At 40.6% G+C, this 25,046-nt stretch overlaps 1 protein-coding gene across 4 annotated transcripts in view; it reads left to right on the top strand.

Moving 5' to 3' along the window:
• ARHGEF9 (Cdc42 guanine nucleotide exchange factor 9) overlaps positions 1 to 25,046 on the top strand; it is a 195,939-nt gene that overhangs the window by 7,502 nt on the left and 163,391 nt on the right. The window contains exon 1 of one of the 4 annotated variants that reach the window (XM_043571347.1): positions 19,221 to 20,080. The exons of 2 other annotated variants lie outside the window; for them this stretch is intronic. Coding sequence is in view for 1 of the 2 variants with exons in the window: in XM_043571346.1 (XP_043427281.1) it covers positions 20,083 to 20,091 (9 nt within the window). In the remaining variant the exon portion in view is untranslated. Of the gene's footprint in view, positions 1 to 19,220; positions 20,092 to 25,046 lie in introns of those variants that run through there. One more of the 4 variants, XM_043571346.1, reaches the window with a different exon arrangement.

The raw sequence follows: 25,046 nt of genomic DNA, 5'->3' as shown, positions 1-25,046 counted from the left end.
AGACACTTTCTTCTCTTCATACAGTTAGTAGCATATTCAACAGTCTGTGCTTGACTCTTTTTTTCAATTAACAATATTCTTGAAGATTATCTCATATCAGTACATGCAGATATGCCTCCTTTTTTATGGCTACACAGGATTCTATTGGGTCCTTTACTGATGGCCAATTAGTTTGTCTCCAGTCATTTGCCTGATAATGCTGCAATGGATTTTAACAGGTCATTTAAGAAAATGGATGTTTATCAAGCAGCTACTCTTTCCAGGGCACTATATCAGGCTGAGGTATGGGATAGTCAAGACAAGATGTGGTTTATGCCTTCAGGAGCTTATAATTCAGTAGGGGAGCCATAAGTCAGCCTGGGTGAAATGCTATAAGAAGTACAAAGATGGTGATGTGGGAGTAGAGGGGAGTAGGAACATGGTTGAGGGGATTCAAAGGATTAGGCAGGGATTTCTAGAATAGAAAGTATTTAAGGTGTACTGTCAAGCCTTTCAAATGACAGAGTTGGCTTGATGTGCAGAATAGGCATAGTTAGTGAGGCAAGAAATGTTCCCAGCACAGGGAACAACATTAGGCAAAGAATGGAGGCATGAAAGGAATCATATATTCTGGAAATAAACTATGAGTGCTGTGGTGTGGTTGGATCCAGTAATTATTGCCAGATGAACTGGGACCACATCAAGAAAGACCTTTAATGCCAGGGTTAGAAGCTTTGCCTTGTTAGGTAGGGCAATGACATGATAAGACTGAGTGGTGGAGGGTCCCTTTTGTGGCACAGATGGAGAGGGTAAGAGCATGGGAAAGATTGCATTTGATACCTGGAGGCAACACACACACACACACACACACACACACACACACGATGTCCCAGCTTAAGCCATCAGGCAAGAGGAGTTCCCTCTTACTCAGCCTTTTTGTTTTATTTAGGTCTTCAATTGATTCAAAGGAACCCACCCACATTGGAGAGGACACTCTGCTTTACTTAATCTATGTATTCAAATGTTAATTTCATCCAGAAACACCCTCACAGAAACACCCAGAATAATGTTTGACCAAATGTTTGGGCACCCTGTGGCCCAGTCAAGTTGACACATAAAATTAACCATTACATAGCCTCATTTATCTTCTGAGTCTGCTGTGAGAATCACATGAGTGAGTAGACAGGAAAGGGCTATATTAACTCTGCTATTCTCTATCCATAAAGGGAGTAATTATTATTCCTGACAGGATATAGGGTTATACACTTGGATGGGCAGAATATGATCTCTTCTACCCTGAATTCAGACCTCAAAAGAACAGACCTAACTTTTCTCTGAGCATGAAGAGATGGAATAAGAATTTCATTCACAAGGAACAAATTCTCCCACCCAAGCCCAAGGCTTCCTGAACTCTCTGTTTGAGAAGCGACTGAGAAAGGCTCCCAAACACATTACATAATGAAAAGAGCTTCTTAGGAGCCCACCGCTTTGAAGATTTTTCATCATGCTATTTTTGGTGTGTGTGTGTGTGTGTGTGTGTGTGTGTTAGAGCATGACTAGTTCTGCAAGTGATTAAGCTGGTCAGTAATGGAAACCAGACAGTGGTGTTGGTGGTAGGGGGAACAAATGCATTCAGCTAGGTCTGAGATGTCTTACCGTCATGAAGAAACATTATGTCGAAGGACCTTCCTGGCATACCCAGGGAAGTGACATTAAGTTGAGTCAGCTGTGTAGAAATTTGGGGAAAGATCCTAACAACTTTGGATTACAATAAAGAATAAATAAAGAAAAAAAAGAATAAAGAAGAGACAGTGAGGTTTTTGAGGAGTTTAGGGGAGGCAGCAGGAATAGCATGTGCATAGTTCTTGAGGTTGAAATAGTTTATGTTTGAGGGATAGAAAGAAGGCCAGTGTGACTGGAGCACAGGGAGAGAAGGGCAAGTGGCATGATAGGAAGACAGAGAGTCAGGGAGGGACCAGCTCACACAGGGCCTTGAAGGCTTAGGGAGTTTGTAGGCCCAGGGAGGGTGTGCATCAACTATCCTCAAAAGCAGTATGATTCAGTGGTTAATAGCACACACTCTGGAACTAGACTGCTCAGGTTGAATTCTGACTCTGCTGCTTCCTAGTTTTGTGATCATAAGCATGTTGCCTAAACTTTCAGAGGCTCAGTTTTGCCCTTTCAAAAATGGGGATAATAATGGTACTACCCATAGTGTTATTGTGAGGATTGAGTTAATATGCTCACAGTGTACATGACAGTGCTGGACACTGGCAAGTGCTATTCATTCTAAGTACAATAGGAATCATTTGAAGCAGTGGAATGATGGGGTTGGCTTATTAATCTGAGAAGTTGACTTTAACAATAATCTATAGAGAATGGATTGAGGAGGATGAAAGTGGAGATGGCAAGCCCAATTAAGAGGCTGCTGCAGAGATGAAGTCAGTGAGGTTGGGGAGAAGAGGGAATATTTAACATCAATTTTGGAGATGGATTCAATGCTTATTGCTGCTGGATTGATTGAAAGAGATGCAGAACAGGGCAGAAACAAGGAAGATGATCCTTATGTTTCTGGCTCTGCTACTGACTAGCTGTGTAATTGTGGGCAAGGGATTTAACCATTCTAATCTTCAGTTTCCTATGTATTAGAGTTCTCCAGAGAAACAGTAGCAACAGGGTGTGTGCGTATGTACATCTGTAGAGAGAGATGGAGAGAGATTTTAAGGCATTTGTTTATGTGAATATAGAGGTGCAAGTCCAAAATATGCAGGGTAGGCCAGCAATCTGAGAAGAGTTGCAGCCTGAGTCCAAAGGCAGTCTGCTGGCAGAATCCCTTCTTGCTCAGGGGAGGTCAATCTTTGTTCTATTAAAACCTTCAATCTATTAGATTAGCCCCACCCACATTATGGAATATAATCTGCTTTATTCAAAATCCACTGATTTACGTGTTAATTTCATCAAAAAATACCTTCACAGAAATATTCAGATTAATGTTTGACCAAATATTTGGGCATGGTGGTCCAGTCAGTTTAACACATAAAATTAACCACCATACCTTATCTGTGAAACTTCAATAATAGTATACCTGGTTATTGGTATTATTATGAGGATGAAATTAATATATGTAAAGCACTTGGTATGGTCTTTCACATAGCAAGCGTTCAATTAATGATAGCCTTTATTATTTTAATACAATAATAATTCCTCACATTTGTTTGGTGTTTTGCATTTTAAAAGCACCTTCACACACATGAATTCATGTAAATCTCACAACAGTGTTTGTACTTTAAAGTTGGGGAAACTAAATCTGGGAGAGATGAAAAATCTTCTCCACACATGTATTGCCAAATGGTGCCTGATGAGAAATAGGCCTATTCAGAATTTGGGAGGTAGCAGCAGGGAGCCTTGAATAGGTAGAATCTCCATTTAGTATGCCCCCTACTTTATTCTACTATAAACAATTCTTCACATTTTAAACAATTTTTTACTCCATAGAGCACTTTCAAATCATTTATTTCATCATTTCTTTGGTAGGTATTATTTGTTTCTCCTGTTTATAGATGTGGAAACTGAGGGTTAAAGAGTATATCATTTGCCTAAAGTTAGGGGCAGAGATAGTATTCAAACCCTAAATTATAGTATTTGTTAGTATTTATTGAGAATTATTGTGTGCCAGCATTGTTCTAATTGCTTTGCATGTATTGATTCTTTAAACCCTCATCAACAACTGTATGAATCTGTTTCACATATGAGGAAACTAGGGTAGTGAAAGTATGAGGCTTGCTCCAAGTGAAGGGCATTATACCATTCTCCTCATTTTTAAGATGAGAAAAGTGAGGCTCAGAGACATTAAATAGAGAGAGAGCAGAAAGATGACAGCAGAGTAGGGTGACCCTATGCTTGCTTCATCCCACAAATATAATTAGATAACAATCAAATAATTGTAAATACCCCAGAAAATGACCAGAAGACTGGCAGAACAAACTCCACAACTAAAGGTAGAGAATAGGCCACATTGAAGAAGGCAGGAAGTGCAGAGACACAGTTTGGGAGAGAAACAGATAATGGCTGCTGCAGTGGGAAGGGAGCTACAGTTGTAGAGAAGGGCAAGAAACAGACTAGCACACGGGGGAGGACATGGATGATGATTCCCCATAGCAATTGGCTTGGAAAGTGAGAGGGACTGAATTCATGAGTTCTTGCAACCAGCCAGGCTTAAAACCTGGAGTTCTAAAGGTTAGTGGCTCAGGGAGAGCCCAGAGGGCATTGGGGCTGTTCTAGAAGTGAAAGCAGTACAAACAGCCCTGGGACAAACAGCCTGGAAACAGCAATTTGAAGAGTGCCTGGGGGCACACAGTGGGAAGGTTATTTGCTCATCTTGGAGTGTGCCCTACAGAACCAGCATTCACATACAGACCCCTCTGAGAAGAAAGGAACTGGCCTGTGCCACATCCCTCCCCTGCCCCTTAGCAAGTACAAGGACAACTGTGGAAAACAGCACAGCAGCACTGACACTGACTACCTTACTTGCTTACATCAAGCCCTGCCCCCATACACTGATGGAACTGCTCTTCCCAGTCACACTTGCAGGGGTACCCTCCCCCAGAAGACAAGCCCTAAACCCTGCTTACACTGAAACTCCTGATGTGAGAGTTTTGTGGAGCCATGGTTCTTGTAGTGTTGGCAACAGGTCTCATTTCACAAGCAGACAAGAGCACATCTAGGAAAAAAAACTCACCACATTCAGGCCATGGGCCAAACACTGCCCATGACAGGCAAAGAGAGTTTCTTCAGACAACTGGCCTGAAGGATAAAGTGGCTAGGATACAACAGTAGAACACATGCAGCACAAATTGGAGACACTCCCCAGAGCACAAGGCCCTGGGGAACAAGGGACACTACACTTCAGGACACTATAAGACCTCTTGTTCATAAGACCATTACACTTAAGAAGGGACTTACCTGCCTTTCCTAACAGAGAGAAATAGACAAAATGAAAAGACAGAGGCATTTGTCCCAAATGAAAGAACAGGACAAGGCCATGGCCAGAGATCTAAATGAAACAGATATAAGTTACATGCTTGATAGAAATTTAAAGTAATGATTACAAAGATATTGGACTTGAGAAAACAGTAGAAAGTATCAATGAGACACTTAACATAAGGAAAAACATAGCAGAGATAAAGGTCTAAATAAACAAAATGAGAAACACCCTTGATGGAATAAATAGCAGGATGGAAGAAGCATAGGGACAAATTAATGACCTAGAAGATAAAGTAATGGGAAGTAATCAAGCTGAAAAAAAGAGAGAAAAAAGAATTATGCAAAACAAGAATAGACTTAGGGAACTCAGTGACTCCATCAAACTTAATAATATTCATTATAGGAGTCTCAGTAGAAGAAGAGAGAGAAAAAGGGAAAGAAAATTTATTTTATTAGGTATTTAATACCCCCAAACTTCCCTAATTCGGGGAAGGAAACAGATATCCAGATCCAAGAGGCACAGAGAACCTCCAAAAAATTTTTAAAAAATCCATAACAAGCCATATTATACTTAAAATGGAAAAATATAGTGATAAAGAAAAAATTAAAGCAGCAAGACAAAAGAAGACAGTTACATACAAAGGAAACACCATAAAGTTATCAAGGGATATTTCAGCAGAAACCTTCCAAGACAGAAGGTAGTGGCATGATATATTCAAAGTGCTGAAAGAGAAAAATCTACAGCCAAGAATACACTACCCAGCAAGGCTCTAATCTAGAATAGACAGAGAGATTAAGAGTTTCTCAGACAAATAAAAACTAAGGGAGTTCATGACCATTAAAGCAGCCCTGCAAGAAATATTAAAGGGGATCTTTAAGTGAAATGAAAGACCAAAAGTGAAAGTATGAAGGTAGGAGAAACACAGAGGCAGCAAAAATGAATATGTTTTGTAAAATATCACTCAAGGAACTTACAAAATAAAAAGATGTAAAATATGACATCATATACTGAAAACATGGGGAGGAGAGGAGGGAATGGGTTCAAACTTAAACGACCATCAACTTGGGGCACCTGGGTGGCTCAGGTGGTTAAGCATCCAGCTTCGGCTCAGGTCATGATCTCATGGTTTGTAGGTTCGAGCCCCATATCGGGCTTTGTGCTGACAGCTCAGAGCCTGGAGCCTGCTTCAAATTCTCTCTCTCCCTCTCTCTCTCTCTCTCTCTCTCTCTCTCTTGCTGCCCCTCCCTTACTTGTGCTCTGTCTCTCAAAAAAAAAAAAGAATAAACATTAAAAACATTCAAACTTAATGACCATCAACTTAATATAGAGTGTTTTATGCAGAATAGGTTCTATGCAAACCTAATGGTAACCCTATATCAAAAACCACTAATGAATATGGAAAGAAAAAAAGAGCAAGAAATCCAATATACGACTAAAGAAAACCAGCAAACCATGAAAGAAAGACAAGAAAGGATCAGAGAAAATCTTCAGAAGCAACCACAAAATAGCAGTGAATGCATATCTTTCAATAATTACTTTGAATGTAAATACTAAATGCCCCAATCCAAAGACATGGGGTGTCAGAATGGATATAAAACCAAGACCCATCTACATGCTTAATACAAGAGACTCATTTTAGAACTAAAGACACCTGCAGACTGAAAGGGGATGGAGAAACATCTATCATGCAAATGGATGTCAAAACAAAGCCAGAATAGCAATTCATATATCAGAAAAAATAGACTTTAGAGCAGACTGTAACAAGAGACAAAGAAGGGCACTATATAATCATAAAGGGGAGAGTCCAACAAGAAGATATAATTACTATAAATATTTGTGCACTCAAAATGGGAGTACCAAAATATATAAAACATTTAATAGCAAACATAAGGGAACTAATTGATGATGATACAATGATAGTAGGGGACTTTAATACCCCACTTACATCAATGGACAGGTCGTCTAAACAGAAAATCAAAAAGTAACAATGGCTTTGAATGACACACTGGACTAGATGGATTTAACAGATATATTCAGAATAATCCATCCTAAAACAGCAGAATACACATTCTTTTCAAGTTCACATGAAACATTTTCTAAATAGATCACATATTACCCCACAAAAGAAGCCTCAGAAAATTAAAAAAGATTGAAGTCATACCATGCATCTTTTCTGACTACAATGCTATGAAACTAGAAGTCAAACACAAGTAAAAATTCTGGAAAGACCAGAAAACATGGAAGTTAAATGAAACAATGAATGGGTCAACCAGAAAACAAAAGAAAAAAATTTAAAAAGTACATGGAAATAAATTGAAATAAAAACCAGTCTAAACCTTTTGGATGCAGCCAAAGTGGTTCTAAAATGGAATTTTATAGCAATAGGGCTACCTCAAGAAGCAAGAAAAATCTCAAATAACCTAGCCTTATGCCTAAAGGAGCTAGAAAAAGAACAACAAACAAAACCTAAAACCAGCAGAAGGAAGGGAATAATAAATATCAGAGCAGAAATAAATGATATGGAAATTAAAAAAAATAGAAAAGATCAATGAAACCTGGAGATGGTTCCTTGAGAAAATCAATAAAATTGATAAACCTCTAACCAGATTTATCCATAAAAAAAGAGAAAGGACTCAAAGTCTCAAATGATAGAGGAGTAATAACAACCAATACCACAGAAATACAAACAATTATAAGAGAATATTATGAAAAACTATATGCCAACAAATTGGATAACCTAGAAGAAATGGATAAAATCCTAGAAACATATAACCTACCAAAACTGAAACTGGAAGAAATAGAAAATTTGAACATACCAATTATCAGCAAAGAAATTGAATCAGTAATGAAAACACTCCCACAAAACAAAAGTCCAGGACCAGATGGCTTCACAGGCAAATTCCACCAAACATTTAAAGAAGAGTTAATACCTATTCTTCTCAAACTATTCTAAAATACAGAAAAGGAAGGAAAACTTCCGAGTGTAATTCTATGAGGTCAGAATTACCCTGATACCAAAAGCAGATAAAACACCATGAAAAAAGGAATTACAGGCCAATATCCCTGATGAACATAGATGCAGAAATCCTCACAACACCAACAATGGAATATTATTCATCCATAAACAAGGAATGAAATCTTGTCATTTGCAATGACATGGGTGGAGCTACAGAGTATAATGCTAAGTGCAATAAATCAGAGAAATATAAATACCATATGATTTCACTCATATGTGGAATTTATGAAACAAAAGAAATGGGAAAAGGAAAAAGAGAGAGAAGAGAGAGAGACCAAGAAACAGACTCTTAACTATAGAGAACAAACTAATGGTAACCAAATGAAAGATTGATGGGGGGATGGATTAAATAGGTGATGGCGATGAAGGAATATATGTGTCATGATGAGCACTGGAGTTACTTATGGAATTGTTGAATCACTATATTGAACACCTGAAACTAATACAACACTGAATGTTAACTAACTAGCATTAAAATAAAAACTTGTTCCTGGTCACACAAACAGTAATTGGCAGAACTAAGGTTGAACCTTAGTAGGCTGGCTCTAGTGCCTGAGTTCTTAGCTACCAAGCTATATACTTCTTCTAAGTCTAGGGCTATTCCTGGCTTGCTTAATTAAAGCACAGAGTGAGGGTGGGGAGAGAAAGAGAGAGAGAGAGAGAGAGAGAGAGAGGCAGACAGAGAGAGAGAGAGAGAGAGAAAGAAAGAAAGGGAGACTATGAGCAAATCCTCATGCTTAATTTGAAGATGAACATTTAGTGTCCTGACTGCCCAGTAGTTTACTGTTAAATGAAACTCATAAATAAATAATCTGGACATGGGGGTCGGAGAGGGTAGCTGGTTGAATGAGTCATGAAGCCCAAAAATGGAACTATCCAGATTAGGCTCCAAGATTGGTATTTACTTGGCCTGATACTGAGGGAAGCATTCACTGCCCATCCCAGTCTTGAATTGATTCATGACTGGGTTTGGCTGTTCCAGAAAGATTTGAGCCTAAACCTGAAAGCATTGTACTTCCTCTGAAGGGGCTTTTAAACCCTTGCTTCTCTTTTCCAACCAGTCCTTTCTACCCTGTTTGGTCTAATGACATACTTGAAATGGAATTGGAATAAGTCCCCTTGGCCCCTCCACCCCCCATAAAACAGGCCTGAAATAAATCCATGTAAAGAATAGGAGGAAACTGATGTTCTTGGGTATATATTCAAATATGTATATAGTCTTTGGCCACATGAGATCAGTATGGGCAGTGATTCTTGAGGGAAGGGCTTTCAGCTGGTGGTTTAGAGTGGAGTCTGTGCCAACTGGGAACAGAAAACCAAAGAGGTCCTGAAATTCTCAGCCTGTAATCTGGAACTTTTAGTCCTTTTTTTGAGGAATTCTAACTAACGAAGGCCCTTGGTGGGGGAGAGGCAGAAGTTGTTGTTCACAGGCCGCAGTAGAAAATGTTTTCCATGACACATTTCGTCTGCATCCTATATTGTGAGTCAGCAGAGCTATGCTTTTATTCACTTATTCACTCATTCATTCATTCATTAGTTATTCAGTCATTTAAAAAATATTTGTTGAATGTCAAGTACTGCTCTATGTGCTGGAGATACAACAATGAACAAAACATTCTCTGCCTTCATGGAGCTTAGAGTTTATACAGGGAGACAATAAATCAATAAAAAACTAATTATATAACTTTTCATATAGTGATAGGACTAGAATGAAAATTAAGATAATAGGATAACAATGAGGTGGCACAGTTTTAAAGAGGGTAGTCAGGGAAGGATTCCTTTTGAAAAGATGAAATAGCTAAACTTATAGAGAGCTAGGAGAAAAGTCTTCAGGCAGAGTCTAATTCTTAACCCTATGGTCTAGTTTCCTCCCTTAAAACACCACCCCTCACAACCACACAATTATATGCATCCTTATTCTTTAACCTCAGCAAATCACTCATCACCCTTTCCTCAGGTTATCCTACTTGGGACCAGCTTCTTGCCATCCACACCTTTGGTAAGGTAGTTGAAAATTTATTTATTTATTTTTTTGGTAGTTGAAAATTTAAAACAATACTTTATGTTAAGTTACAATTGAAAACCAGTCATAGCTTTTTGAGCTTTAAGGAATTTAAGAGACTTGTTTGAAGTCACACAGCTAACAAGAAGCAGAGGTTGGACTTCTGAAAGTTTTAACTTCTTATCCACTGCTTTTTTTTCACTTTGCCATGAACTTCTCAAGGCATGGTGAGGGCACAGCAGCACACATGAACATCAGACATTTAAGGTGAATGTGAGCTCACAGGAATCTCTTCCTAAGAACTAGTGTTCAGAATAAGGCAGATGATATTCCTACTCCCCATTGTCACTTTCACCTGGGAATGTGTTCTGAGGGATGTTGGACAAACTGATGAGCAACCAGCCTGGGGAGGATTGCAAACCATGCCACATGGAAGAGCTTAAAGAAATGGTCATATTTATCTTGGAGAATGAGTGTTGTGTGTGTGTGTGTGCGCGCGCGCGCGCACGCACGCTTATGTATACAGAGAGAAATGTGGTTGTCCAGGAAGGATCAGAGTTTGAACCGTACATGTGTGCTGTGTATACAGAGAGAGGGGGTTGTTCAGGAAGAATAAGAGTTTGAACACTTTAAGAGGACTATTGTTTAGGACTTAGCTTTTTTTGTATGGCCCAGGAGATAGTGTTCTAACAAATGGAACCACAGAATAATGAATTTCAGCTTAAAATGAAAAATGACTATGAATGCTTCAGAGTGAGTTTCCTGTTACTGAAAATATTCAAACTGCTGCTGGACAAAACTCATCAGAAATAGTGGGCTTTGGAAATATATCTTTATTTAAATCATGTTACTGCTACATCCTACCTGTATGGCTATGGGCAAATGATGTAAACATTCTGAACCTTACTCTTTAAAATAGTGATAACAATTCTTTCTTTTCAGGCTTCTTTGGAGGATTAAATAGAATGGTATGTTGAAAAGCCTAGCACCATGCATGCCCAAAGTAGGTGTTTCCTCTTCTTCCTCTTCCATTCCCTTTACCTCATCACATATACTGTAGAAAGTATTACTATATAGGGAGGTTGGGAGGAAGTGAACTTGTATTCCCATTTTAAGTATAAAATTTTATGATTCATTCTATAATCACCAACAACTGTATTCATTATCTGATTATTCTTAGGACACTTTACTGTATGACATGGAAATTATGTGTCATTGTGACTATGTCTCCCACTAGACTTTAAGCTTCCTGAGAGCCTCTCTGTACCCCCATCATTGTCAGAATAAGTCCTTACTGGGGCACCTGGCTGGCTGTTAGTAGAACATACAACTCTTGATCCCAGGGTTGTGAGTTTGAGGCCAGCATTGGTGATAGTGTTTACTTAATAAAAAATTAATAAAAATTAAAAAAAATAAGTGCTTATTGAATTTAATTTTGGAGATGCAGTGATCTCTGTGCTGAATAATTGAACTAGCCAGGAGTCTCTGTCTTCAGGGAGCTGATTCTCTTAAATGAGTCTGACATGCACAAATTTACAAGAACATCTATTCATATCAGTAGCCAAGACAATAAACATATAGGATTCAATATCTTCAGACTGCCTGTGGCAAGCATTGGGGATTATTAGGTGGCTGGGGTGGGGGCAGAATGGCAATAAATGAGTAGCAGTGGGTGTCAGAATAAAATGTGGAACTTTCCTTGGTTGTACTTCCTGGAAGAAGTGTAACTTTGGGAGTTGTTTGAACCATAAGAGGCAAAAGACAACTAGGCATTGGCTTTTCCCTAAGAGAAAGCAAAGATTTAAGATTTAAATATCTTGCCTGGGAGGTAGGCCACTATAACTCAGTTCAGAACATTGAAACATTTTATTCCTGTGACCCAAGAGACATCTTGTCAGATGCTGTTGGGAGATGGGACATGTGTTACTTAGTAGCACTTATATAGCACAGTGTGTAAGAGGATAGGCTCTAGAGTCAAATCTGGGCTCCACTACTGACTAGCCATGTGACTTTGGGAAAGTTATTTAACCACCATGCCTCAGTTCCATCATGTGTAAAATAAGGACAGTAATAGTATTTACCTCATCAGGTGGTTGTGAGGAATAAGAGATAATATATGTAAAGAGCTTAGAACCTTGCCTGGTGCTGAGTTAGCACTTTATAAGTGTTTATTATTATCTAATGAGTGGTCTTCAGTTCCTAAGAGATATACTGGATGCTTATAGTAATTTTAGTGTGAGCTTGGGAGTGTTTATATTCCAGGATTTGCAGAATTTTTTTTAAGTAGGCATCACACCCAATGTAGGGCTTGGACTCATGACCCTGAGATCAAGGGTCATATGCTCTACTGACTAAGCCAGCCAGGTGCCCCCCTGGAGCATTTATATTCCAAACCATCTCATGGAGTGGTTAGCTCCTCAGCACTGGCTGTGGTAGAAGTGGTGATAACATCTGGCTCAAAGAGATGGAAGAACTTTCTATCAACTGAGATTGTTCCAGAGATGATTGGGTTGTCTTAGGAGAGAAGAACCTCTCCATTGTTGTGGGTGTTAGAGTTGAGACTGGATAACTATTTGGTAGGAATATTGCAGAAGGGAATGAAGGATGGAAGAGGGGTTTTGCTATACCAAAAATTCTCTGATTTCTTGATATTTGTCATCAGAAAGGTTGGCTATGGAGTGAGAGTACTACTTGAAATATGGGGGGACTCGATTATTTTTTGAAATTGTGAGCAGAGTCAGGCAATCACTTCACTCAGAACACTAACTGCCATGGATGGAGCTGGGATCAAATGTCATACTCCAGAGTCTGAAATCTCTCAAAAGTACGTTTGGGACTCAAGAGACAAGGGTTTTGGTTTCTGCCTTGCCAGCAATTAGCTATATAATCCTGGCCATGTTGCTTCCATTCTCTGAGCCTCAGTTTCCTAACCTAGGACATAAGTGTTTAGACTAGATTTTCTCTGAGGTATTATGAAGTATTGCCTTCTGTGGTTGGAAGATATGATTCTATGAGTGGAAAAAAGTGGATGAAGAAAATATTCATACATTCAGCAAATGTTTAATAAGCACTTTCTAAGTGTTAGGCACTGTGCTGGGCATGGGAGAGAAAGCAGTGAACAAGACAGGCATGGTCTCTGCCCTCTTAGTTCCACAATCCAGTGCAGGATACAAACAAGAAAAAAAATACAATACAGTTTAATAAGTATTCCACGAGGGGCAAACACGGGGCCTTATAGGAGAAGAATATGATCCAGAATAATTTTGAGGGAGAACATAAGAGAAAGCCTTCTGGAGGAGGTGGCATGTGAACTGAATTTTGAGGTGGGAGCTGGGGAAGGGTAGCAACATTTGCATAGTTCTTGAGGCAAGAGAACCTGATGATTATGAGAACTATAGTAGATTCTGTTCAGCTGGAGAATGGAGAATGAGAGGGCATTGGTGAAAGTTGAGGTTAGAAAGACCAAAGGACACCAGACTGGCAAGGAACTGTATGGCATGCTACAGAATTTAACTTAAAGGCAGTACGGAGTTATGGAAAGCCTTTAAGCAGAGAAGTTACATGAGTCAGGGTTCAGCTGCAGAAATTAAATCACTCTAGCTATTCTCAGTAGAAAGAGCCCTAATACAGAAAATGATGTGCTTCCAAAATTGGTGGAAAGGCTGGAGGGGTGACCTTTAGGCTGGGCTTCCAGGAATAACTCTCAGAATACAAGGAGAGCTATTTTCTGTGCTACAAGCAGGAAGGTGAGGCATCAGGGGCTTTGGAAACACTCCACCTTATCTGAAGTCTAAGAATCAAGAATCTGCCATTGCCTTAACTATTGACTAGAGTATCATTATGCTTTCCAGATCCTCAGTGGCAAAAAAAAAAAAAAAATCAAGTGCTCTGGCTCCCTAAATATACAAAGCTAGTAACCAAACACTGGGGTCTATGGAAAAGTAACATGGCTGCAGAAAACCCTAAAATCTCCATCACTGTGCTTGCCAATAGAAGCAGCAGAAATATGGCTTCTGCGTCATTACCTCCTTCCAAATATTGTGCATGTGCATATGATTACCAGAAATAAATCACATCCAGAACACTGGATGAAAAGGAGCCTGAGAAATGACAAGCTACAGTAGGTTTTTGGTTTTGAGCTTTTCAGCAATATAGGAAGGCAGGCTAGAAAGAGGATGACATGGATCCTGAGCACCCAATCTATAGTATCCACCATCGGATTGATAAGAGCTGTTCTGCTTTTGAGAGAGATAATTTGGACAGGAGAGTAGAGGCTGAATTGGGAAGAGAGCAGCACAAGAGACCAAGTAATGGATAGTAATAGAATCAGAGATGGTGAGGCACTGATTAAAGGTACTAGCAGCAGGGAAACAGAGGAAGGACACAAGAGATGTTAAAGAGGGAAAGACTCACCAGGACTTGGAAGACTGGTTGGTTGGCTGGAAGCAAGATGAATGAGAGGCAAGACTTATGTATATCTCACAGGTTTTTGGCAAGGAGGAATTCTTACAAGACAGGGAACTCAGGGGAAGGAGGAGGCTGGCAGGGATGGGGGAAGATGGTTTCAATTTTAGATTTATTAAGTTTGACATTCTTGTGAGATATTTGAGAGGAGATATCCAAAAGGCAGTTGGAAATTCATCTCTGGAATTCAAGAGAACTACCTGGGAGTCATCAGCAGAGAGTTGTAAGCTCCAGGCCAGCAACGGTTTTGTTCCCCCTAGTGTCTAGTAACTTTGTTTAAAAGAGGTGCATCAGTGTGTAATGTCGGTGGTAGTTCAAGCTTTGGGAGATGGGTCCACCATTCAGTGCAAGTGTGGAATGAGAAGAAAAGTGGAATGAGATTAGAAAACCCTGAGAAATCATGGCCTTAATCAACGAATGAAGAACCCAGGCATGAAGTAAAGACTGTATAACCAGACAGATCATGTGGATAGTGTTCCCAAAGCAAAGGTTGCATTTCAGGAAGGAGGAAGGCATCAATGAAATCAAGAGGGGGAGAAGCCAGGGGAAATAAAAATGGAAAATTGGCCATGCCATTTAGTAACAGGTTGGTCATTTGTTTACATTCACAAGAAATTCTAGTTTCCTATGAAATGATTGGAGTGAAAGCCAGGCTACAGTGGATTGAAGGGTAGTAGAAAATGAAGTGGAGGTAGAATATGATTGCACTTTCAAAGTCAAGGAGAACAAGAAAAAATAGGTCTTGGCAAGGATGTGGAGAAAGAGGAACCCTCTTGCACTGTTGGTAGGAATGCAAACTGGTGCAGCCAATATGGAAAACAGTATTGAGATTCCTCAAAAAGGTAAAAATAGAACTACCTTGTGATCCAGCACTGCATCACTAGGTATGTAACCAAAGAATACAAAAATACTACTTCAAAGGGATACATGGACCCCAATGTTTATAGCAGCATTATCTATAATAGTGAAATTATGGAAACAGTCCAAGTGTCCATCAACTGATGAGTGGATAAAGAAGAGGTGGTACACACACACACACACACACACACACACACACACACACTGGAATATTACCCAGCCATAAAAAAGAAGGAAATATTGCCATTTGCAATGACAGGGGTGGAGTTAGAGAGTATAATGCTAAGCAAAATAAGTCAGAGCAAGACAAATATTGTATGATTTCACTCATAGGTGAAATTTAATGAAACAACTGAGCAAAGGGGAACAAAAAGAGAGGCAAGCCAAGAAACAGACTCTTAACTATAGAGAATAAATTGATGGTCACCAGAAGGGAGGTGAGGGGGGACGGGTTAAATTGGTTATGGGGATTAAGGAGTGCATTTGTTGTGATGAGCACCAGGTGTTGTATAGAAGTGTTGACTCTCGGGGCGCCTGGGTGGCGCAGTCGGTTAAGCGTCCGACTTCAGCCAGGTCACGATCTCGCGGTCCGTGAGTTCGAGCCCCGCGTCAGGCTCTGGGCTGATGGCTCGGAGCCTGGAGCCTGTTTCCGATTCTGTGTCTCCCTCTCTCTGCCCCTCCCCCGTTCATGCTCTGTCTCTCTCTGTCCCAAAAAATAAAATAAACGTTGAAAAAAAAATTTTTTTAAAAAAAAGAAGTGTTGACTCTCTATACTATACACCTGAAACTAATATTACATTGTATGTTAACTAACTAGAATTCAAATAAAAACTTAAAAAAAAAGCAAGGAGAAAGATTCTGGTTGCTTACATTATGGTACTGTTCTGATCACTAGTATCTGTCTCAACATAATATAGCAGAGTGGCTAATAGTTTAAAAACTATTTTGGCATTACCTCCTACAAGAAATAAATTTTACATCACAATCTAGCACATTTATATTTATATATAAGTGAAACAAAAGCTTCATTAAACCATAATTATATGAACATTTCATATAAGTGGAATCATACAAAAGCCTTTTGTTTCTGGCATTTTCACTTATCATAATATTTTCACAGTTCATTTATGTTGTTACAGTAATAGTATTCCATCCCTTTTTATGGCTGAATAATATTCCATCGTATGGCTATACCACTTTTGTTTATCCATTCACCTTGACAGACATTTATTTGAGTTTTTTCCATCTTTTGGCTATTGTGAATAATGCAATTATGAACATTCATGTACCAGATTTTGTGTGGACATTTTTTTCATTTCTTTTAGATATATACATAGAAGTGGAATTACTTGGTCAAATGGTAACCCTATGTTTAACTTTTTGAGGACTGACCAGTCTGTTTTCCAAAGTGGCTTCATCATTTTAAATTTTCACCAGCAGTGTTATAAAGGTTCTGATTTCTCCATATCTTCCTGAATTATGTTATTATGTAGCTTTTTTATTGTAGCCATTCTAGTGGATGTAAAGTGGTATCTTTCTACAAATAATGCTGTAGTAAATATCCTGCATTTGCACTTCCTGCATTTGACTTGAATTCTCCTGGTAGCTAATATGTTGAGCATCTTTCCATGTGCTTATTGACTATCTCTTTGGGAAAATGTTATTCAGAACCTTGGCTAGTTTTTTTTTAAGTTGGTTATTCTTTTTACCATTGACTTGTAAGATCTCTTTATATATTCTAGGTAAAAGTCTCTTATCAGATATATAATTTCCAAATATTTTCTTCCATTCTGTGGGTTGTCTTTTCATACTCTTGATAGTATCCTTTGAAGCACAAAAGTTTTTAATGTTGATGAAGTCTAATGTATCTATTGTGTTGTTGCTTGTGTTTTTCATGTCATATCTAAGAAAACATTGCCAAATTCAAGGTCACAAAGATTACTCCTATTGCCTCCATTTTGTTAAACTTTGCCACATTATCACTATCACATCTAAGTAACTAATAGTGATTCCTAATATCATCAAGTATCCAGTCTGTTCAAATTTCCAATTGTGTCATAAATGTCACAAATATGTGTGTATGCACATAAATCAGAACACACGTTTCACTTGAGTCATACTTTTTTCTTCCTATTTATTTGCTAAAATTTCAGGTTGTTGGTCCTATATTTTTTTTAATGTGTACCTCCACATTATAGTTTAATATGTTTTTTCTGTCTTCTGTGTGTTCTATAAATTGGTAATTGGATCTAGAAGCGTGATCTGATTCACGGTTTTGTGTTGTTTGTTTAGGCATGAATCATTCATAGGTGATATTATAAGCCAAAACCTTTGAAGTGGGGACTTCTTTTTATTTGATCTTGCAGGCTAAGGGCCATTTTGTTTATAGCCGGCATTCATTCAGAATTTCCAGTCATCTAGTTAAGATAGGTGGTTGTTCTAGCCTCAACAATTTATAAAGAATAGATAGCAATACTCATTCCTCTTAGAGTCTATAGTATTCAAGGAGTTCCAGAATTTAATTTCTATTCCTGTTTAATCTAGTTCCTGCCCCCTCCACCAATATCTATCTATTCACTTTTATAGTTTTTGAATGAAAGAGGAAGAAGGGCCTTCAGAGATCTGTATAAAGGAGTCCTGGGTTCTTGAGGGCCCAGGAGCCTGCTGAAATTGCATGTATTTTTCTGAGGTGAGGGTCCAGAGGTGTCACTAAACTTTCTGATAGGTCTAAGTCCTCATGTGACAGAAGTGAGATGGAGGCCAAGAGAGGGGAAAGAAGTGGCCCAAAAGTCATAAAGCAAGGCTGAATTTGGGCTGGGAGTAAATCTGAAACCTTTCTGTCTCTATCGAGTGCTTTTCCCCTAGCTCCAGATATAGGGTCAGGAACACAGAGCAGGAGCACAGTGATTACAAGTACATTTCAAATTTTGTAGAAGCTTTTCCACTGCAAAGTTGGCTTCCCTTCACAGTACTTAGCTGCAAACAGTCATAGTCTAAAGAAACCATAAACAGGAAAGGAAATTGACCTGTAAATGGAGGGATGGCAGTGTGTATTTGTAGTGTGTCCTTGTGGTTCTATCCACAGCACTGATTTTTTTAATGTGCACAGCTAATTAAGAGTTGTCTATAGGAGCGCCTGGGTGGCTCAGCCTGTTGAGCGTCCGACTTCGGCTCAGGTCTGTTAGTTCGAGCCCTCTGTAGGGCTCTGTGCTGACAGCTCGGAGCCTGGAGCCTGCTTCGGATTCTGTGTCTCCCTCTCTCTCTGCCCCTAACCCACTCGCATTCTGTCTCTGTCTCTCTCAAAAATAAATAAACATTAAAAAAAAAAAACGAGTTGTCTATAAATACTTAAACAGTGGCCAAAGACACCTTTGCTTTCTTCTTGGCCCAGAATCCAAAAAACGTGACTGCCAAGGCATGCCTCCTCCCCACCTATGGTTTTTTTTTTCATTTCTTTTTCTTCTTCAACCTTTCCTCCCTTTCCATCACCTTTCTTTCTTCATCTTATCCTCTATATTTTCTCCCTCCTCTTTCCTTCTCTTTTCCCCCTGCTTCCCATAATCCTCCCCTTATTCCTCTTTCCCTTTCTCCCTTCCATGCCCTCTCCTTTCCTCCCACTTTCGTGTGCTCCCTCCATTCCTCCTCCCTACATACCCCTCAACGCACCCCCAACAAGCTCCCCACCCCCACACCAGAACCCGCGGCCTTTGGCTCTAGCTAGTCCGGGGGCTTGGGCCTGCCGATTGGCTACCGCCGCTAGCACGCCAGCTTAAGTCCCGCCCAACCCAGCGAGTAAACGCGAGGCTGTAGCACCTGCTATTGGCCCGCGGGACTGTCAGCAGCACGGGTCGTGCCTCACGCAGGCGCCCACAGTAGCTAGATGAATAAAAAGGCCGCCTACGGCCTGGGGGGGGGGTGGGGAGAGGAGAGGGAGAGAACCAGCAAGGCAGGTTTTAAATGAGAGGCTGGCAACCGGGAACCCCGCGGAGAGAGCGAGCAACCTGGCTAGAAAAGCGAGCAAGCTAGGAAAGCGAGCGTTACAGAGGGAGTAGGGGGAGACTGAGACTGACTTATAGCCGAGCAGGTGGAGACGCACGCCCGAACAGACCGGTCAGGCGCCTGAGAACCTCACACTGGTTCCTCCCGCATTTCCCTTTGAAAGCCAGGATTTTGCCTCTTCCTTGGCGCCTGAGAGAGAATGCTGGACTCTGCCGACTTCAGCGTGAGCTAAGATTTCTCAGCTAGGGAGGAAAGATCAGCCCAATCCTGAGAAGGGGGAAAGCCATCTCCCCTGTCCCCATCCCCCCCCCCACCCCATACCAAACTCGGGCGCCAGACCCAGCCCATCCCCAACCATCCGACTTCCTCCTCTCCTTTTTAGCATGGTGGCTGTATGGACAGTCTGACAGAACAGAGACTGACATCTCCCAATCTGCCGGCCCCCCACTTGGAACACTACAGTGTTCTGCATTGCACCATGACCCTGGATGTGCAAACTGTAGTTGTTTTTGCCGTGATTGTAGTCCTCCTGCTTGTCAATGTCATACTCATGTTTTTCCTGGGAACGCGCTGAATGGAGTCCAGCCTCCTGAGCTGTGGCGAACTCTCGCTTTGATTTCATCCCGAGAACCACCGAGAAAAAAAAAGAGAGACAGAGACAGAGACAGAGACAGAGACAGAGACAGACAGTGACAGGGAAAGGAAGGGAGAGAAAGAGCAAGCTTTCTTACTCAGGGGGGAAAACGTTTTGAGCTTCAACATGGCCTCGCTGTGATATGTATGACGTTGGTATATTATCTCTCCCTAAATCTTTTGTCATGTCTTGTCTTTTAAATATGCCTGTGAATGTAGTTGCTTATTGCTTGAGTAAAATTGTTGATAAAGAAATGCATTCTATTTGAGTGTGCATGTATGTGTGCATTCTCCATCTATGTGACGTTCACGGAGCAAGATCTGCGTCCTTAAACAGTGGCTTTGCTGTTTGTGGTGTCTTGTCAACTCATTTTCTTGAAAACTACCTTTAAATTCCATCAGGGAATTTTAGTCAAAAATTTTCTCCTGCCATCAGGAGTGAATTTGGGTTTGTTTGTGGAGAAAGGGGGGTGTGGGAAGAGCGTGATGGATTTTTGACATCTTAAGGAAAGACAGCCCTGTGCTGGATGTTTAGAGGGAAAAAAAATCGATACAAGGAATGAATTTAAGGAAAATGATTCTTTAGTTTCTAATGAGAAGTGAGAATTTGAGAAGTGATGCGGTGGGGTGGCAGAGCTGGCAGTTGGTGACTGTGTCATTTGACTCTCAATTTGCTGTTCAGGGATCACAGTTTACAGTCTGGAAAGAAGCCACCTTTAAAGCATTTATTAAAACATTTAATGTCAATTTCTTTGGAATCATGGACTGAGACATAAGAGCCTTCTCTGATCTTTATGAATTGGCAAGAGAAGACCTTGATAAGAGCTGTTTAGCTTCCTTTTCCCAGAGAAGATTGTACCATTGGATTTGAGTTTGTGGATTTTTTTCTGCGTGTCCTCTGAAAAACAACAAAAGCCAGCTCTTTACCCACCCTGGGAATAATGGTATTTGTATATGCCTCTTTTGGATATTCTCATTTACATGATGTTCTTGAACTACATTTTAAATAGAACTTGCTAGTGCTAATGAGAAAGTGATGGTTTTTGTTTGCTTCCTTGTTCTTTAAGATCAGAGGTCTCTAATGGAAAGATTTCCATAACAAAATGAAAGTATGTATCATGCTAAATTGAGAGTTTTGAGCACCCTCCCCCTCCAAAAAAGTCTGGATGGAATGGGATGAGAGCTGGGGAAGGCATGAACTACAAGTAACATTCAATTTTGACATATATTTGCATTTCTGTCAGATGGTGGTGGTTGTAGTTGTTATTGCTATTGTTATTATTTTATATTTCTCTTTCCACTAAGAACACCTTTGGAAAAGCCAGGAAAAAATTGTCTGTGATGCCAATGTGCATATTTATTTTCTCTCCACTTCCACCCACTGATTGGCAGGTAGTCCTCATTCTGTGCTTACCTGACTTGAAATAGTGCCATTTCTGGCCCATGTAGCAATGAATCAGGGCACATACAGTATACATGCATGTTCCCCCTGAACCCATGTGGGCGACTGACTACTCCTGTGTGATGTACGGAACTGCTGCCATTGTGCTGTCAGGTTCCATATCCTGTTGTTCAATATTTTTGGAAATGACTATGAAGGGAAAGGGGCTGTGAAGGGGGCTCTTGAAATTGCCCTGACCTCAGAACCCAGAAAGTGTTATTTAATGTCATCCGAAGAGGTTTTGAGCCTCAGGGTGTGCTCTTGGCTTGATTTGGGTAAAAGGGTTTTTTGTTTGTTTTTGTTTTTGTTTGTTTTTAATTCTGTTGGTACCATAGTATAAGCATGATCTGGGAAGTTTGGTGGTATTAATTCTTATTATTTACTTTTCGGTCCCTTTTTTTTGGGGGGGGGGTCTGGATTGACCTGAACTTGTTTCTTTGCAAAGAGAATCTTGTGAGCGTCACCTCCCCCCGCCCCCCCCGCCACCACCACACACACATCCTTAGTTCTAGTGGTATTATCTAAAGTAAGCTTATATTTTGGCTGGACACTTTGTTTTGAAACACATTGGACAGGAAAATCTCCAGGCTGGGCAGCTACAGACTTGAGTTCTGTCTGTTGAGCAGTTATTTGACCTTGGGAATTTTTTTTTCCTTCTCAATGTGTTTGGGGTTCCCTGTAACATTGGCTTTTGGGGATGGTTGGATTAGGTAACCTCCAAGTTATTGCGTTTTGTGATTTTGGGTGCCCATATGCACTTGAAATCAGAGGACGATCAACTGGAAAGACAAGTGAAAAGAAAAATGAAATGTTAAGCAATGGGTGATGGGGTGGAGGGAGGAAATACCTTATTGCTGGTATCTGGTGAAACTTAAGTTTTACCTAAGAGATTTTTTACCTAGCTGTGTGGGAAGAAAACTGGATTACAGCAATGGAATGCTTTTTGCTTCCCCCCCCCCCCCCCGTCTCTTTAAGGTGAGAAGAGTTCTGTAAGTCTAGTCTTTGAGCCAGGTTTGTGACAAAATAGTGTTATGAAATGCCACAAGTTTCACCTCTGAGTGCCTGACAGACCCTTGGCAGAGAACCTTTGGGAATGTATGTGTGTAGGGTGTGTGACAGTATGTTTATGGTGTGTATGCACACCATTCTGTGTGTGTGTGTGTGTGTGTGTGTGTGTGTGTGTGTGTGTAGGGGAGAGGATGTACACTCTTGAATGTTGCTGGGGGTTGGTTGTTCTAGGAATGAGGAAAAACAGCAGGGCATGCATTGAGTGTTCCACAGTTCTGAATGGGCTCCTTGTGCTAGGGCCTGTAAAGATTTGACTGGTGCCAGACTGGATGGGTATTTCCCCTACCACTCCTCCTGCTACTTCACAACCCCTCAGGCTAAAGGGGTATTTCCATCAGTAATTTAGTTGACAAAATGGGTAAGCATTTTTCAAATTAACTTATCTCTAGGCAAGTAAGGGGATGTTGCTAGCCAGATGGCAGGCCACCCAAGAGCAGCTAAAAGGGAGTTTGGGAAGTAGAGAACCAAAGTTGGCAGTGTGGCTTTTTACTTGTGTGAATCCTAAAGGTTTGGCATTTCTCCTTCAGACTTGTGAGGATATGCAAAAAGAGAAGAGTGGGAGAATATGAAAAATGCAGCCCAGAAGAGCGGAACCCTCTGCATTTTTACTTTTTTTCCCTCCCTCTTCTGTCTCTTCATCTTCTCCCTTCTCCATTTACTCTCCCCTCTGATATAGCCTCATCTACTCTGCCCCCATTCCTACTGTGGAAGGGGAGATGGAAGAGAAGAGGGCTTTTCCTCTCTGATTTATCCCATCTTTTCCCAACTAAGTTTCTAGTTCCCTTTCTTCCTCTCTGACTGCATTGGGTAGAGGATAGGATTTTGCTCTTAGGATGCACAAAATTCTAGCTCAGAAATTTTCCCCTCCAGCTCTCCACCAGGGGAGTCTGGAACAGCCCTTTACCAGTATCCTAGCAACCTCCTGCATTACTCAGTTCCTGCTGAGCTCCAGAGCCCACCCTTTAAAGGTCCAGGCACAAAGGCCTCTAGAAAATGGGAGCTGGAGCCCAGCAAGACTTAGAGAGATGCTTTTGGGGAAATGGACAAAAAAAGAACAAGATCCCCATTGCCTGCAAATGCCTAGAAAACATGTCCACAGAAGGCATACAGAGCCTAGCCGACTTTTAGCCATGGGGACTGTTTATTGGAAAGCTCCTGGGTTCAAATTCCTTTCTCCTTTCTTCCAAATGCCTTCTTAAGATTAACTGAGTCATTTCACAGCCCAGCTTTCAGTGCAAGGAAGTCTGTAGGCCCTGAAAAATATTTTTTTCCACTCTGACTTTTGGCTGATTCAGGGAGGAGGTGGAGGGATAGTGTGGTAGGAACAAACTGAGCAGTGCCTTTCCCCCATTGAGACAGCCCCTGCCAGAACCTGTAGCATATATTTGTGTAGTATGCCCCAATTTTGTCTGTGGCTTAGGAAAATGCCCAACCTGGCTCTAATGTGGAGTTTGGGGAGTTTTGTTTCTAGGTTGTTGGTCTCTGAATAGTTTCTAAATGGAAGGCTGGGCAAATAGGAAGACCATTTTGATTGTGGGGCTGGTGAACAGGTCTTGGGCCTTGGCTGATTTTCTCATTCACTTGTGTGGTGATTAAGTGTTTAGGGAGCTGAGAGATTCCAGTGAACCTGTGAGTGAGGTACTCTTCTGCCCTGTGGTGAGGCCCAGATTGAGAGCACTTGGCTCTGACTAGAGGGCACAATCTCACAGTTGCAATGATGGTGCTAAAGCATGTCCTTCCAGCTTTGTCTGTTATCTTGGCCTCTGCTCCCTTTGGCCTATGCAGTGTTTTTTCTGGATGAACACATGATTGGGACTTGAACCTATTCTTCCAAAATAACCACCTTCTCAGAAGATCTCACACAAAGCATCTGGATCCAGCCGCACATTAGCTTTGCCTCAAGAAGTGGGATAGAGGTGGGGAATCTTATATTCTCTAGCTCTTATTTGTAACTGCAACTTCTTCTAAGTCCAACTGAGGCTCTGATTTTCTAAGAATCCTTGATCAAAGCTTAGCTCTTCTGATATCTGCCTAGAGTGTCTCCTGTCGTTAGGTGGGTCTAATTCTCAAGAGTATTTAGTTAACTGTGCTTTGCCCTGGCACCAAAGCACAAAGTAGAAAAACTATTAAGGGGTAAAGGCCTAGAAGATAGAGAAGACTTGGGATACAGTCCAGTAATGACAGTTACTAGTGACCCTTGTCAGTTCATGGGCCTATGGAGTTTACAAAGTAATTTTACATATTTTCTAATTTTGTGCATCACATCAGCGTTATGAAGTGGGTAGAGATGATTGTTTTTCCCTGTGTTACAGATGAGGTAAGTAAAGGTCAGAGACATTGGTGAGATGGATGTGGGTCTGCTTTTCAAATGGAGAGTGGGGAGAGTTGGAGTTGATCATTTCCAGCTAGTGTGAAGCTGAATGAAGTCAGGCAAAGAGGGAGGTGTGTGAGTCATTCCTGAAGTCATACTAGCTTCCTCAAGTTTGCTGGCTTACATTTTTAGTACTTTTTCATACCTTTAATTTTTACAGCAATTTTGCACAGAATTCCTTATTAAGTAAAATACCGACTTTTTATCTTGAATATACACCAAAGGGTTTCC

Source organism: Prionailurus bengalensis, chromosome X (genome assembly GCF_016509475.1).
Source record: "Prionailurus bengalensis isolate Pbe53 chromosome X, Fcat_Pben_1.1_paternal_pri, whole genome shotgun sequence".
In the NCBI taxonomy this organism is placed as follows: Eukaryota; Metazoa; Chordata; class Mammalia; order Carnivora; family Felidae; genus Prionailurus; species Prionailurus bengalensis.
This window is presented reverse-complemented; position numbering and strand designations above follow the sequence as displayed.